At 48.2% G+C, this 15,493-nt stretch overlaps 1 protein-coding gene across 1 annotated transcript in view; it reads right to left on the reverse strand.

Moving 5' to 3' along the window:
• The window catches only part of JAG2 (jagged canonical Notch ligand 2), a 73,985-nt gene extending 66,143 nt beyond the window's left edge, over positions 1-7,842 (reverse strand). Inside the window, exons 1-2 of the mRNA XM_068399272.1 lie at positions 7,525-7,842; positions 6,929-7,252 (exon numbers count right to left, since the gene is read on the reverse strand). Of these exons, the coding sequence (XP_068255373.1) occupies positions 6,929-7,252; positions 7,525-7,842 (642 nt within the window). The remainder of the gene's footprint in view (positions 1-6,928; positions 7,253-7,524) is intronic.
• Between the last annotated feature and the right edge of the window lie 7,651 nt (positions 7,843-15,493).

Genomic DNA, 15,493 nt, shown 5'->3' on the forward strand with positions numbered 1-15,493 from the left:
CTTCTCTACATCTACCCCAACAGATTTCCTTGAACTTCACAGGATCCCTCAAAGTCTACAATACAGTGGGAACACAGCCCAATTAGGCCAAACATCACAAGTCTGATATAAACACAACCAATTATGGTTTTACCCCAACCATGTTAAAGATAAACCTGACTGTTTAAGATTAAAGCTACAAGCAGTCATGTCTTTAGCAGACCTTTCATATGCAGACTTTTTTTTTTTTTTTTTTGAGAAAACAGTGTTTGAAACATCTTCAAAGAGCCCAAAGACAGTGCTACGAAGCCTCCATCATGTTGTGGTGAATGGAACACGCTGTTTCTACCTCACCCTCTTCTCCAGCTCACATCCTCTAGTGTAAGAGTAATCCTGACTAATACCTATTCCATTTTCAGTCAAAGATTTAATGCCCATGCCAGCTGTGTGGCTAAGAGTGTAGCATTTCACCGATAGGCTGGCTGGAGTACCTTCTGGAATAAAGATCAGAAAGTTGACAAGAGGTGTCTAAGCATACCACTCTCAGTGTCTGGGAGGTAAGGTTATTTGTCTGCAAGTTTTAAGTTCAGCCTCAGTGTTTCTAATAAATAAGCAAGTGTTTATTTAAGGAAGCTTTCAAGGAGTATAAATAGAAGTGTTCTCTACTATCTGACCATCTCTGTGACATTCAAAAACCCCACCCAGAACTTTAAGGTATAAAAGCTTAAATAGTTAGCAGAACACTGTCCTCTGAGGCATATTTATTTCAAAGACTTCTAGAATTTCAAAGAAATTCTAGATTTAGTGGCATCAATGTATGAAAGATTAAGAGTGCAAATAACATTTCTGCTTAAAATTAGAAGACTGATTTTCTATAGTTACATGAAACTTAAGTCTTTAGGCTTTCTATTCTGGGCAAGCTGCAAATAGTTGCTGGCACACACAGCATGCCAATAATAAATCCCTTTTTCAAAGAGTGGTTCTGTAGTGCTCACCATTAAGGCCTTGATTCTTTTTTAGAGGTGACACCTGCAGCTGCTATTGAAATCAGCTGGAGCTGTCAGTACCCAGCATTGCTGAAGGCAGTCTCTAAAACATCACCCAATTATCTTCTTTCTTTAAAAGAGCACAGCAAAACCTGCAAGCTACTCTTTGCATTTGTGTAACTTGAAACTAAAGGGATATAATTTTATATAATAAACCATTCCCCCACCCTCAACCTTTCATTTCTGATCAAAAACATTTGAAGGCAAACACAGTACTGAGCATGTGAAAGCGTTTGGTTCCCTGATCTATTTCCCCAAGACTGAGGACACATGGATTCATTTTTTCTGATCCTTAACATATCTATTCATGAATCGCAACAGGCAGAGGAAGGCTTTACGAGCACAAGGACTACAGGTGTTATGTCAAAATAAGCAACAGTTTGTCATGCCAGCTACCACAGCAATCTGAGAGTCTCCTGACAAGTCAAGCAGGCAGAGTCAGTAAGCAAGCACCAAGTTAGGGGTGGGAGGGTGAGGGGGGAAGTGGTCAAGTGTTAAAAAGGAAGCTTTGTGCTATCAGCAGAGCCTTCCACCTGGGGAAAAAATGTTAGGCTGCTGGCAAATAAGACATTGAACATTTATGTAGTTCATCAATACACGGCTATCAACTACATTATTGTTTCCATGCTGACTTCCTCTGCTAGCAAGGTGTGATGTATGTGCATTATAACCCATCATTATACCAGGTGAATTTTACATTTTGGCATAAGGTCTTGCTCTCACTTCTTATTCCCTGTCCTCAGGTCTTGCTTGGGACTGCGTGTTTGCATGCACTTTTTTTTAAGGGGTGTTTCAATGGAGCAAAGAACAACTATTCAGAGGTAAAGCTTGCTGTCTATCTCTTGAGGATGCTTCATTTGTGAAATTCTGCTCTTTTTTCACAAGAAAAGCATACATACTGTTCCTCAGGTACAGCTGTGTACAAGTACCTTTTTCAGTGCTAAATGGCCTAACTTTAACCTGCCTAATTTAAGCATATCTGTCATGATGGGTTGTCATTCAAGCTGACAGGACGCATGTTTACTCTATCAGGGAGCACAGAGTAATCTAATCCAGGATGTTTTCATTACAAAGCCTCAAGATCCTGATCACAGAGTAGTGATGGCTGTGTTAAGACAGAAGGTAGACCAACTGTAGATCTACCAGCCAAACAAAAATAGACAGGAACATTTCCTACAGTCAGGCTATCTGGTTCCCTACAGGCACCAAGGATCCCAGATAACGTGCTTCAAGGCTAGATGTCTAACCACCTCCATAAGATACACAGTTTTTCAAATTAGAAGGATTGAGACAACTTGATGCAGAGTCCTATACTGAAGTAGCCAACATCTGAAAGTGCCAAACAGAACACTGTACCCATTAAGTAATAAAAGGTATAAGGTCAAGTATTCCTGCTCAGGTTTTGGCAGAGGTGGGGTTGCTTTCTAAGAAATTCAACATTTACTGCTGCAGCCAAGTTATCCTCTCAACAGCTTTACATATTTGATGGTTCATGCTCCTGTGTATGTTTTAGATCAAGACTGAACCCTTCCAGGCATCTGGATGAGACTCACACGTGGACTGCACACGAGTGAAACTTGCACAGAGCCTGGATATTACATTTATATACTTTCACATACTTTTATCTACCTGAAAGTTAACAGTACTTCAGAAGTTTAGAGAGAAGTGCTACAATCACACTGTAAATAGGAAAATCTTAAGATCAAATATCAAATTAGTTGCCCATGTTCTAGTGGGGAAGGCACCCTTTACCCAAGCCAGTTCCAAGGGCTGCCTGAACCTCTACCTACCGCTTCTTCAGATAGGTACAGAGTCCTAGCTAAGCACCAAGGAAAAAGAGAAGTGAAATTGCTGGTTTCTGCTACTTATCTCCAAGGCCCTGAAGCTCACCTGTGGAGCTCATAAGACTGCACTGACTGTCAAGTCACACTAGAATCTCAAAAACAGAGGGGCTGAGGGAAGATAATGGTGCATGCTGTAACACATGATTTCAACATCCACAACTAGTCAGAACAATTCCTCTATATGACTAATTAACTGAAGTAATGGATGCCATACCAATATTTATGGTGCAGGAAAAGCTGTGAATTCCCTGAGGGAAGGAACAGGGTGGAGGGAAAAACCACACACACACAACTCCATTTCATGCCGTCTTGCGAAGGAGTATGAAAAATGGTTCCACACAACACATCCAGCAGAACGCCTATAACTTTAAAAATCATCTTCAGAAGCAGCCTTCAAAGTAATCCCTCCTTTATTAAACCCAAATCTAAAATTCTGCCAATAACCTAACCATTATTGAAAAATATTGCTGTGTAAGGTATTTCTGAAGCTTCAGTGTCCGAACAGTTTTGTGCTAAAAAAAAAAATGCTCAAGACTAATGAACGTAAACTGTGTAAGTGATCAGAATCAATTCTTCAAAGCTGCTTGAATTCTGTCTTTTTTTGTTTTAAAGTTGCATTTAAAATTTAATTGCATCATTTGTTTGTTAACAATTTCAAACAAGCATTAAGCTGCAAGTTTTACAGCAGGAGACAAAGAAAAAAGCGTAAGGTAGGTGGGTGAAGAAGACAGCTGTATTGTTCTAGCTGTTCCTCAGCCTCTCCCACTGCCAGATTTCTGTGGATGATGTATCCCAAGGTAGCAATTTTAAGAACTTTTTGGCAATACCCCAAGCTCCTCTTTGCAAATCAGAGATCAGACTAATGATATTTTAAAAAGACAGGAAATACGAATAAACTGGATAACCCATGCTGTATCAAACAGTGGAAGTCACTGAACTCTGGTACTGCAGCTTTACAGAAGAGACACTTCTCCAAATTTTAGGGTAAAATTTTACCATGTAAAGTTAAAAAAAAAAAAAAACAGTATAACAGAACGAACGCCAAAAAAACCACCTTTCAAGATACTACTTGCCTTACAGCTACTGCTAGCTCAGGACACTGCAATATCAAACAGACATCAAGAAAACTTCCCTCAAGCAATTTATACATTAATACATTAGTCTCCTTAAGTGAGAGAGTTATTCAGATGAGGTTCAGTAATAAGTCAACATATACCAATGCTGGCTTTCATTAGGGTTGGCTGGATTTCTCAGTCTTAAAAATCCAGTCTAGAACTATTAAGTCCTTCACTCACTGCCAGTACCTGGTCAAATTTGTTTCATAAGTGAAGGACATGCTTTCTGATTCTCTTTAGTCTCGTCCCTTCCCAGCATATTCAATAAAGGAACATTAATTTCATTACTGTTGCATAGCAAAAAAAAAAAAAAAAAAAAAATATGAAAAGACTATGTTCATATCATTCTTTCTTGTTTGAAAACTTGAGTAGAGAGAGAATATGATTTGAGAATAATTTTGAAATTACCCCAGGGAGTTGAAACCTAACCCAGGAACTCAATCTACTTCAAAAAAACCTTGTGTTAAACTAGCATTACAATTAAGCCTCTCCTTGCAGAGTCTATACAGCTTATGTACAGTTGTGACAAAGATGTCACATTCCCCATCAACAGACTGAACGTCCAGAGTTCAAGATGTAACTACAACATACAGGAGGGACTTCTTTCCATAACTGCATCCACAGACTGCAATACAGGGACTGTTTTTAAAAGTACAACTACTCCACTGCTTATTTTTAGAATTGAGGGTGGGCAGGGAGAGTATTCAGTAAACCTTCCAAAAATCAGCCAGCCACCCACCCACTAAACTGCAGTGGCACTTTTTAAATAAACTATAGGCTGCTTTGAAACAGCTGAAAAAAAAAAAAGTGGAAAGATAGACCAAAGCCTTCGAGTCCTTTAAAATGCTGGAAGTAATGATACAAGAAACAGCAGCAGACACAGTATTGTATGCTACAGACACTGTGGTAATTTACCTGCAAGAGGTAGGTCAAACAGGCCTTTCTTAGGACTTGATGAACATAGAGCAACAATATCTGGCAGCTGCAAGGTAGGTATGTGCTTATTCCAACAGAGAAAAACCAAAGAAGGCTGGGCTTAGGGACCTGCATTGTAAGGATTACCAAACTCTCCTCTTGTTTCAAGTAGCAATACTAGAAACTGGCAAAATAAAACTGTGAGTTAAGTTACCTTTACTTCCTCATGCAGATAACATATAAAGTTTGAGGTGCTAATGTTACCAAAATCACACCTGTATGGTCATTAAAGAGGAGAATTTATGGTCCATAAAGAGGAGAAAGAATCTTTATTTTCCCTTTGATCTTATAATTTAAGAGCAGAGTTCCAAGGAACTCTGTTAAGAGGAACCTTTCTACGACCATCAGGTCATAGGACCAATAAAGGTAAAACACCCCAACTCGGCAACAAGAACCTGTGCAGAGAAATTTATTAGTTGTACTTTTTTTCAGCTAACTCCAGTAAAACCCCTACCTTCAAACACTAGCCAGTTCTTAATTTGAGGTACGTGAGCATCAGGTTGGAAGGCCCCTAGCAGCACAGAAAGTTAAGATATTTATGTGGACTGGTTTCCTTTAGCACGAAACACAAGCAGTTTTGTCCCTCACCATTCCTAGGAGCAGTCTTCCAAGTAACAAAGATCCTGTGAGCTACGTATCTCGAGAGGGGTTGGTGAGGGTCATTTCATCTGTTAGTCACCAGGTGCCAAACGCAGTCCGCAGGTACCAGGGCTTCGGATACTCATCTCCCTCCTGAGCTAAGGCACCGCACCACCCCCATCCCGCAGCGCCTCGCAACTTGTCAGCTTCCACCCCATGGCCCACTTGGAAGGGCAACAGCTGTGAAACTCCCTGCAGGATCCTACCTGCCTGCAGCCGGGCAGCGAGCCCGGCTTCTCCTCCCTCCCGCCCGCCACTCCCCAGCCCGGGCCCCTCTCCGCTCCCAGCACCCCCGAAAAGCAGAAGGAAGCACCCCGTCCTCCGGGGACCGGGACGAGCGTTGGCCTGCGGCCCCTGCGGATGTGTCCCCTCGGTCAGGCGGCACGTGGGAAGGTGGGGGCTGAGGGAACGGATTGGGGGGCGAGTCACAGAAACCCCCCGAGACGCTGAGGGGAGGGAAGGGCAGAGAGGGACGGGGGCAGCGCCAGGTCTCGCACGCACACAGACCCGCCGCCACACAGCGCGCACGGATCCCGTTTCTGACAGGATCAGAGCAGAGCTCCGCTCCAGACGCCCCCTCCCGATCCGTGCGTCTGGAGCGGGGTATCTCCAGCCTCCCTTCGCCACCGGGCACGCGGAGGGCGCCGCGCTCACCCCCGCGCAGGTGTGGGGGCCCGCTGCGCCCGGGACGCGGCCCCCGCCCTCACGCCCACCGGCGGCGGCTCCCGCCCCTCCAGCCCCCGCGCGCGCCGCCGCCGCCGAGCGGCCCCGCCCGCGCCCCAGGAGAGGCGGCAGCTCGCGCCCTTCGCGAGCCGCGGCACGCGCCCCGCGCCGCGCCTCCACCTGCGTCGCGCGCCGCCCGGCAGCGCCCCCTGCCGGGGGCAGCCCCGCGCTGCGCGGAATCGCGGGGGCTCCGCGGCCCCGGGGTGCACTGTTGCCGTCAGGCTTCGGATTTCGGGGGCCGTTTTTCACTATTTTTTTTTTTTTAATTTCCCCACACAAGCCGCTGCGAGCGGCGCCTGCACCCTGCGCGAGAGCTCATCACGCGGTCAGTCCGCAGCCGCTCCCCACCGCCAGCAGCCCCTTGCGAGGCTGTCCCGGCCCCCGTGCGGGGCGAGGGCAGCACACACCCCCCGCACCCCCCTCCGCCGGCCGTGCCCCGCAGCCCCGGGAGGCGACCGGCCCCGCCCGGGCAGCGCACCGGCAGCTCGCCCGGCTTTCTAACGGCGGAGCAGGCAGGCGCTGCAGCACCGACGGGAGGAGGCGAAGGCGGGGGGGGGAGGAAACAACAAAAAAAAGGGCGATAACAACAGCCCGACCATCAACCTACCGGCCACGCAAACTGAAAGGGAATAACAATCCTGCCCGTCTCGGGGGTTCTGCCTTGATGAGAGTATTTGTTGCTGTTCAAATAGAAAATATTTCCACCGAGAACGGGGGTAGATCCGAATCCGTAGTTGCAGGGTCCGACCGGAGTGATCTTGGCCTGATATTCCTTGAGACAGACTTTCACGTAAGTGTCGCACTCGTCCCGGGAACAGTCCAGGTTCTGGGGGCTTTTCGTGCCATCGCAACATTCCCCATTGAACAACTCGCCGTTTACATTCCGCACCGAGTTAAGCTGCAGCTCGAAATAGCCCGTGGACCAGGACACCTAAAAATAAAAAATCAAAGGGGAGACAGCCTCCTTACTACCGCGGCCGCGGGCAGCGCAGGGAGCGCGGGGCTGCGGCGCGGCACCCCCCGCTTCCCCCACTCCAACTTTCGCCGGCTGCGGGTTTAACCCCGCCGCAGCGGCATATATATATATATATTAAAAATGTATAGATATAAGATACACGCAAGGTGGAAAGGGAGCGGGGAAGAGGGAGCCGCGCCACCGTCGGCGCCCCGCGGCCGAGAGCGGAGCCCCCCGCGCCCCCCTACCTGCACGCAGGAGGCGAGGAGCAGCACCAGGCCGAGCACGGCGGCGCGGGGGGCCCGGCTCCGCCGGCCGGCGCCCGGCATGCCTGCTGCTCCGCGCGGCCGCCTCACAGGAGCCCGCCGAGCCCACCGGCCACGGACCGGCGGCCGCTCGCGGCATGGGCGGCGGGGGAGCCGCCCGCAGCGCGCCGGAGGGCGCAGGGCATGGGCTGCCGGCGGGGCCGCCCGGAGCGCTCCGCCGCCGCTCCGCTCGCCCTCTGTGCGCCTCGGCTCCGCGGACACCCAACAAGTAGGTGCCGGAGTGACAGCTTCATTACCCATTCGCCGCTGCTGCCGCTGCCTTCATATTAATGAGGGGGACGGCCCGGCCCCGCGGCCGGCGGGTGGGGCCAGCGCCGCTCCCGCCGCGGCTCTTAAAGGGCGGCGGGCAGCAGAGGCGGCCCCCGCCCTGCTGTGCCTTGCTCTGCTGTGCCCCGCCGGCAGCGGGGGGTCCGCTAGCCCCAGGGGGTGGGGGACGGGGGAGCGTCCGCGGAGGAGCACGAGTGGGGTACGTGCACCTCCACTCGCGTGTGAGTGGACGGGGTACGTGCACGCGCTGCCACAGAGCGTGTGCCCACAGCGATGGAGGAGCAACCGTGGGATACGTGCACCCGCAGCTGTGGAGGAGTGTGTAGGGTGGGTGCACCCTGGCCGTGGGGGAGCTTATGGGGGGTACAGGCATCGCACTTATGCAGAACTGCACGGGGTGTGTGCACGTAAGGGCACGGAGGAGCACATGTGGTGCAGGCATGCAGAGTCAAGGAGAAGTACTTGGGGTGGGAGCACCCCAGCAATGTAAGAGCATGCAGGGTTCATGCACACACAGCTGTGGAGGAGTGCACAAGGTGGGATCACCTACAGCTGTGGAGGAGTGAATAGGGTAGGATCACCTATAGCTGTGGAGGAGTACACACGATGTATGCACTCACAGCCTTGGAGGATTGTGATGGTTGGGAGTGCCCACAGCCATGTAGGAGCATGAATGGTGCATGGAAATGTGGCTATGGAGGAGAACAGGAGGTGGGATCATCCACAGTTTTGTAGGAGCACGAATGTTGCATGCACCCACAGCTGTGGAGGAGCATATAGGGTGGGTGCACCCGTGGCTGTAGAGAAACGCAGTGAGTGGGAGCATCCACAGCCCCAGAGGAGTGTGTGGGGTGCATGCACCCACAGCTGTGGAGGAGCACGTAGGATGCTCATGTAAAAGCACAAAGGGTGCGCACACCCACTGCCATGTAGGAGTTCCCACAGGATTGCTTATAGCGTGCCCTCAGTGACATGTGCAGTACACAGAGCAGATGGCCAAGTGGTGGGATCATGTCCTCCTCCAGTGGTGGCTCAAGCAACTATGAGAGTAACCGAGCAGAGATTTCTCCTTTAGTTTAAGCACCCTGTGATTTTGATCCCTGCTGACAACTATGAAAGCTATACATCCAGACAACTGCATGCTATGGATATGCTGTCAAAGCCCAGATCTGCATTTAGGACTTAAGTTTTCCTTCTGTTTCTCTCCCTCCCCCTTCTCCCCATTTTAACTCTTTACTACTGATCATCCATGGGAGTGGACAATTGGAGAACAAACAGCTCAGAAATCAAAGGGCTGTCATGTTCCCCTGCACCGAAAACCTTTCACAGAGCCTCCCCCCGCCTTTTGAGCACCCCGGCTGCCTCCCGTCCCTCCAGCAGCCAGCCGGCACGCTGCTCCTCTGCTATTCATGGCCAGTGTGCAGCTGCAGCTACTCTCCTAGGCTGACACAGCAGCAGCTGCTATATGTGTGCCAGCTGGCTAGCCGCTCTCCAAAATCCTCTTGTCCGCCCCGCTTCCCTCGCTTTCCTGCTTCCCCACCTACAGACCTGCTTCTCCTTCCCCACCCACGTCTCTCACTCGCCACAATCTGCTCCAGCTTCCTACCTCCCCGCTGTCCTGAGCGTACCCCTCCGCTGTCCCGATTCACCTTACTTGCTCTCCGAGAAGCATCCCCTACTTTCCCTCTCATCCCTCCCGAGCTCAAACAGGAGCTCTCTGAAGTGGAGCACTGAATATTGTTGTTGATTATTTTGTGTGTCCTCTCTTTGAAACTGTGCCTCCCGACATAACTGCATTCAAGCATTTTTTTGGTTAAGATAACCTCTGGTGTAACCACCTTCAGAAGGCAGCAGAGAGGAAGCTGAGGGAGGGCCAGGACCTTGGTTTGAGGTGTTATTTTAAAGTCACTATGTTTTGCTAATCAGAAACTTTGCAGAGCCCCTACCCTTGCCCAGCTGCCCTGCTTGCTGGCTTCCGAATAGATAGGCTCTTTAGTTTTTAATTACTTTTTCTGGTGGCTGAAGGGAAGGAGTTTCTTACACTTAGCTTTCTGCCTAACGATTATTTTGTGGTGGATGGCAAGCCAAAATATTTTGCAAGACAGGTATTTTGTTTGCATGTATCATCATCAACAAACATAAAACCTCATAATCTACATTCAGCTTTATGCGGTCAATATGCCTGTGGAGGAAGACATATATTTTTATCACCAAGCTGTGCAAATGTAATACAGAAGAAAGATGATCCAGTAGTTACAGCATACGCTCAGTCTCTACAGAGCCAAGCTCGGTTACCTGCTGTATCACAGAATTTGTTACCTTGAGCACACTGTGTGCTCTTTTTGTGCTCTGGTTTTGCCTTTGTAAAACTCTGATGCCATTTAAAAATTCCTTTTCTCGCTGTAACCTGACTTCACAGGAGCAGAGAGGGGAGGTGCAGCTATTTCCAGGCATTCTCTCTGCTCAGGGAAATTTTCATTTTATTCTTCTTGGTGCTGCAGCCCCATTTTCAGCCTGAACTCTTTAGTTCTCTCACTGTGGTGGTTATTATTTCTCAAGTGCCATGGACATTCGCTCTTTTCTTCTGCAGGTATGCAAAGTTGTTTCATTATAGTTATGCACAGATAGTGATGGTTTTCAGGAAACGCAGCAAAATATTTAACATACAAACATAGCGTTTTTAAAAAAGCCTGATGGCCAGATCTGGAGGTGAATGCTGAGCAAGGCTAAGAGGAGCCATCCCTTGCAGCTTGGACAATCCATGTCAGACCAGCCCTGACGGGGGACAGTCCAGCCCCCCATGTAGTCCCTGCCTTCCCACGGGGGCTGCCGCCCACTAGCTTTTGGGGGGAGATAAAGTTAGATAAGATGAAAAGCAAAAGTTCCTGTGCAGCCCTTGGGGTGCCTTGGACACTTTCAACTCTTCTGCACCCAGGGGTGCGCCGGCAGGGTTTGCCCCCCTCTTGCTCCAGCGTTTCCCAGGCTCCGGACCCCTGCTGCAGGACAGCTTGTGGGACCGGGCTTACCCCGCTCTGAGGAAGCATGCTGGAGGCAGCCGGCTCCATAACTCATTCCCAATCAGCTGCGCTCTCCAAGGCCTGCTCGAGGCCCTGGCTGCCAAGTGTAATGTGTCTCCTCTTACACCCACACCTACAGCCCAGCCTGCTGTCACCCAACCCACCGTCTTTCCCGGCCATCCTGCATCTGGCTGCGCCCTGCGTCGGCAGCCACCATTTCCCCGTCGAGTGAGGCCAGGACCTTTCCTTTCCCACTGCGGGGTCCTCCTCCCCTCACCTTCCCCAGAGACAGGTCCCTGTGCCTTTGTGTTGAGTTGCGGGGCTGTCCATGTGGTCCTGTGCAGGCAGGCACCTGCAGGCTGCTTAGGGGAAGTCGATATAAATTTCCCCATGCTGAACACAGGTTTCGAGGCGCCCTTCTTCCACTCCCTCCCCACCAAAGCAAGGGCTATCACGATCCAGATAAAAAACCCATAAATATCCTCCCATTGCTGCTCCCTCGCTTCCTCCTGCTGCTGCTCCTTCTCCTTTCTCCGGCAAGCCCTGCTGAGGGTAGCAAGTGGGAATGGGGGGCTGTGCGTGAGAGGGGGGTGGAAATAGGGCTGAGGAAACTCGTGCTTGACTTTAGCTGGGGTTTGAGCTCACAGTCAGCAGTTACTCATCCTGCACAAGGGACAGGACTGGAGAACATAGGTCCCTCTGGCAGGGGAGGGACGCGCTCACCGCCAGTCTGAGGCAGGGTGGAGTGCCGGCATCCCGCACCTCCTCGTTCCCAGCCCTCTGGGCCAGGATTTTTGCTTTTGTGCTCTGGCTGCGCGCTTCTGCTAAGTTTATGCCTGTATGCAAATCCTTTGCAAGTATGCTCATTAAATCATTTGCATACAATATCCCCGAAGGATCATAGCTAGGAAAGGGCGGGGTTTATCCATTTGCCTCAGAGACGGCGGAGGTATAGGGATGTCATTTGTCAGTATGCGTGTGGTTATGGATATGGACATATATCTCATTTACCCAGGCCAGAATGCATCCACTTGGGAAAGTTAAAGGCAAGAAGATCATTTTGGATGTTGTCCATCTGCAACTTGGCAGGGTAGGAGTTAACCCTCCCTTTCTGGCCAGAAAGGCTACAGCTGCCTGTCCTGAGAGCAAGGCATTGCAGGACAGAACCAGCTGTGAAGAATTAAATCTCTCTCCTTCCTCCTCCATGAGAAGCCTTGTGGGCTGGGGCTAACAGTAAGAATGGAGAAGACTGCTCAGGAAGAGAGATAGAGGGTAACCGGAGGAGAAGGATTTTTCTTCCTCTCTTCTTTGTGGAACTTGGCTGGAGCAAGGTATTTTGAGCTTTGCTTTGGACTTGGCAGGGTAAAGACGTGTCTTCTCCCTTGACTTAGACTGAAGAGTCCTGTTGGATTTGTATGGCTCATGTAATGTCTTTAACGAGTGTACACATGCATATGCATGCTCTTCATGGAAGCAAAGCAGACTTGAACTGCAAGGATGTTGTTTTTCAATATCTACCAGTGTAAGACCTGGGAGTGGTTTCTCTTAGTTAGGATTGAGCTGCTAGTACAGCCCAAGAGAAGACCAAGCAGAGAACGCATAAGGTAGTGCTTATATTTGTCTTCCTTCCTAACTACTACTAGGAAAGTAAAGTTATGCTTGATGGAAGTTGTGCCAGGAAAGAAGCTGAGATCTTGGCACCACTCTTTCCTATTTCAGTGGTTGCCCAGCTCTGAGCTGGCACTGGTTTCTGCGGGCTCCGGAGCAGAAAGAAGGTGGTTTCCTATCGTTTTAACTTTGCTGCCTGGCATGCTTTCTGCTTTTGGGGCCTGGTCTTCTGCCAGCAGAAGCATATGCTGAGTCTGGCCCAAGAAGTCAAATGGTCTCAGTTTGTACAGCTTGGTACTAAAGGCCAGCAATATTAATAAAATGAGGGAGCTCTGCTGAACATGGTCTTTGAGAGCTCCTCCCAACTGATCACCTCCCACGTTTCAAAGCCCTGCTCAAAATGTTAGAACTTGGAGTGGGGGTGGTGGTGTTAGCTGGTCACTTGGGAAAAAAATTAGAAAATGAGCTCAGCTGATCTGACTTCTAGGACTCAAGCCCCTCCCTTAAAAGTGAAGTTCTTATTCTCCTACTGACTTATCTTCTTTGTGGATTTTCAGAAGACAACCCATCTGAGAAGCCTTCTCAAAAGTGACTGAACTATGCTGTATCCACGGCAGCTGGCTGTTGCTCTTAAAGTTCCTTGCAGTTATCCTCAAAGAATCCTCTATATATGACGTTCCTGGTGTGTGAATCACAAGAAATAAGGTCGGAAGGGATATCCAGAGATTAACTAGTTTATCCCATTCCACAAGGAAGGACAAACAGTACGTGCTTCTTGCACAACAGATGGGTATCCGATCTGTTCTTAAAAACATCCCCAGATAGAAATTTCAAAGCTGTGATAACCTGTTCTAGTGGTTAACCATCAGAAAATGTATGCTATTGTATTGCTGCGCTTTGATCCCACTTCTCGACCTATTTGCAATGGACATGGAGCACAGCATATTCCCTTTCTCTCTGCTGCTACCCTTTATCTATTTGAAGACTATGCTTGTGCATCCCTCTGATGTCTCTTCTTTACAAAGACAAAAAAGAGGACATAGCCTCAAGCTTTGCCAGGGGAGGTTCAGGTTGGACATTAGGAAGAATTTCTTCTCAGAAAGGGTTATTAGACATTGGAATGGGCTGCCCAGGGAGGTGGTTGAGTCCCCATCTCTGGATGTGTTTAAAAAAAGACTGGACGTGGCACTTAGTGCCATGGTCTAGTTGACATGGTGGTGTCAGGGCAATGGTTGGACTCGATGATCCCAGAGGTCTCTTCCAACCTGGTTGATTCTGTGATTCTGTGATTTTTCTGGTCTTATATGACTGTAGACCATATTTTCTAGACCCTTGATCATTCTTGTGGTCCTACTGTAGTCTCTCTGCCATTGTTCCTCAATTTTCTTAAAATCCAGTGCCCCAAACGGGACACAGTTTCAGTGAGATCTTAGCAGCACTGGATGGAGTGGGAGGAATACATCACAGACCAGCAAGCATGGCTATGTGCACAAGCATGATGCTTGCTTTAATGTTCCTTTTTCTTTCTTTCTTTCTTGTAACAGCATGATGTTGTTGACTTCAGTTTGGTTTGCCCTCTACTGAGCAGCTTTTTACCCTGGGAGCTTTAGATCGTGTTTTCTAATTGTGAGAATGTGATGCAAGCGTCAAAATCCCTAATAAAGGATGGGTTTGTTGCATCTACTGGTTCTTGCATACCCTGCTGCCCCAGTGATAGGAAAATACCTGGGTGATTTAACAAATTTGTGTTAGCTGTTACTCAGTTCCATGTTATTTTCCAGATGTTTATAGAACATTTCTTTATTTGTTCCAGTCTTCTGACACCTTGCTGGTTCTCTGTGGTATCTCAGAGAGCTGCTAACAGCCATGAGTTTGCTTCAACAAGCAGCCTAAGCACACAATATTTAATTCAGCTAAGTATTTTTCATGTATTCTTTCTTCCTTCTAGACTGAGTTCTTCCTCTGTCATCTGGGGCACTAATTGTGTGCAAGTGTCTTTTTACTCAAAGCTGAAGTAAAAAAGGCAAGTACTTCCACTGTCTTCACATTATGCATTTCTAGCTTTCCTTCCCTGTTGTGTAGTTCTTCCATGGCCTTCATGTCCCTCTTATGTATTTTATGTTTTCTTAATGTCCTGTTGATCCTGTTGGTCATATTTCTTTTTATATCTTGACTTTTCTGGTTTGGTTCCTACATCTTCAGCCCATGCATTGATTCACATGCAAGTTAATCTCCCTTCTATTTTCTGAATGCACTTTTTCTTGCATTAGGGGTCAATGAAATGGTTGTGATTTAAGCAAATCATCCGTCTCTTACAACAGTTGCTTTCCCTTCTCTGCTGGGATTGTTTGAATTGATGTCCTTACCATTGTTTCTTTAAGGTGCTGCCAACTTTCCTGAATTCTCTTTTCTCTGAGACTTGTTTCTCATGATTATCAGTTCTACGAGGTTTTTTGAAATATGGTTTCTGGAAGTCCATTGTATTTATTTTGCTGTTCTCCTTCCTTCCTTTCCTACGACTTGTGAACTCTGTTGTTTCATGGTCATTCTCACCCAAGCTGCATTCCTCTTGCATGTTATAAGCGGTTCCTTCTCTTTGGTTAAAGTCAAATTCTCTTCTCATTTTGATTACCTGTCAAGGTTTTAACCTCTTATTGTTTATTCCTTATGCTGTTTGCATTGTTTCATCAGGTGAGCCATTATCCTTTTCAGCATCCCACCAATGATTTTCTTATGAGTAATGATATTTCCCTTCGTTTATACACCTCTGCCCAAGTACTTGATGTCTGTATTTACCTGTTCACTTTTGAAACCAGCCTTTGCGGATCCTAGTTGCATTAATTCATCAGGTCAGGGCACAGAGATGCTCGTCCTGCCTTGTGAGTTGAATGCTAGCTCTGATCACCAGTTCTTTTTCTTGGAACATCCATCCAAGTTCAAGCAAGTCAAAACCTTCCTGGTGATGTCACCTGCACACCCATGCATTCATTTCCAGGAAA

Source organism: Nyctibius grandis, chromosome 4 (assembly GCF_013368605.1).
Source record: "Nyctibius grandis isolate bNycGra1 chromosome 4, bNycGra1.pri, whole genome shotgun sequence".
Classification (NCBI taxonomy): domain Eukaryota; kingdom Metazoa; phylum Chordata; class Aves; order Nyctibiiformes; family Nyctibiidae; genus Nyctibius; species Nyctibius grandis.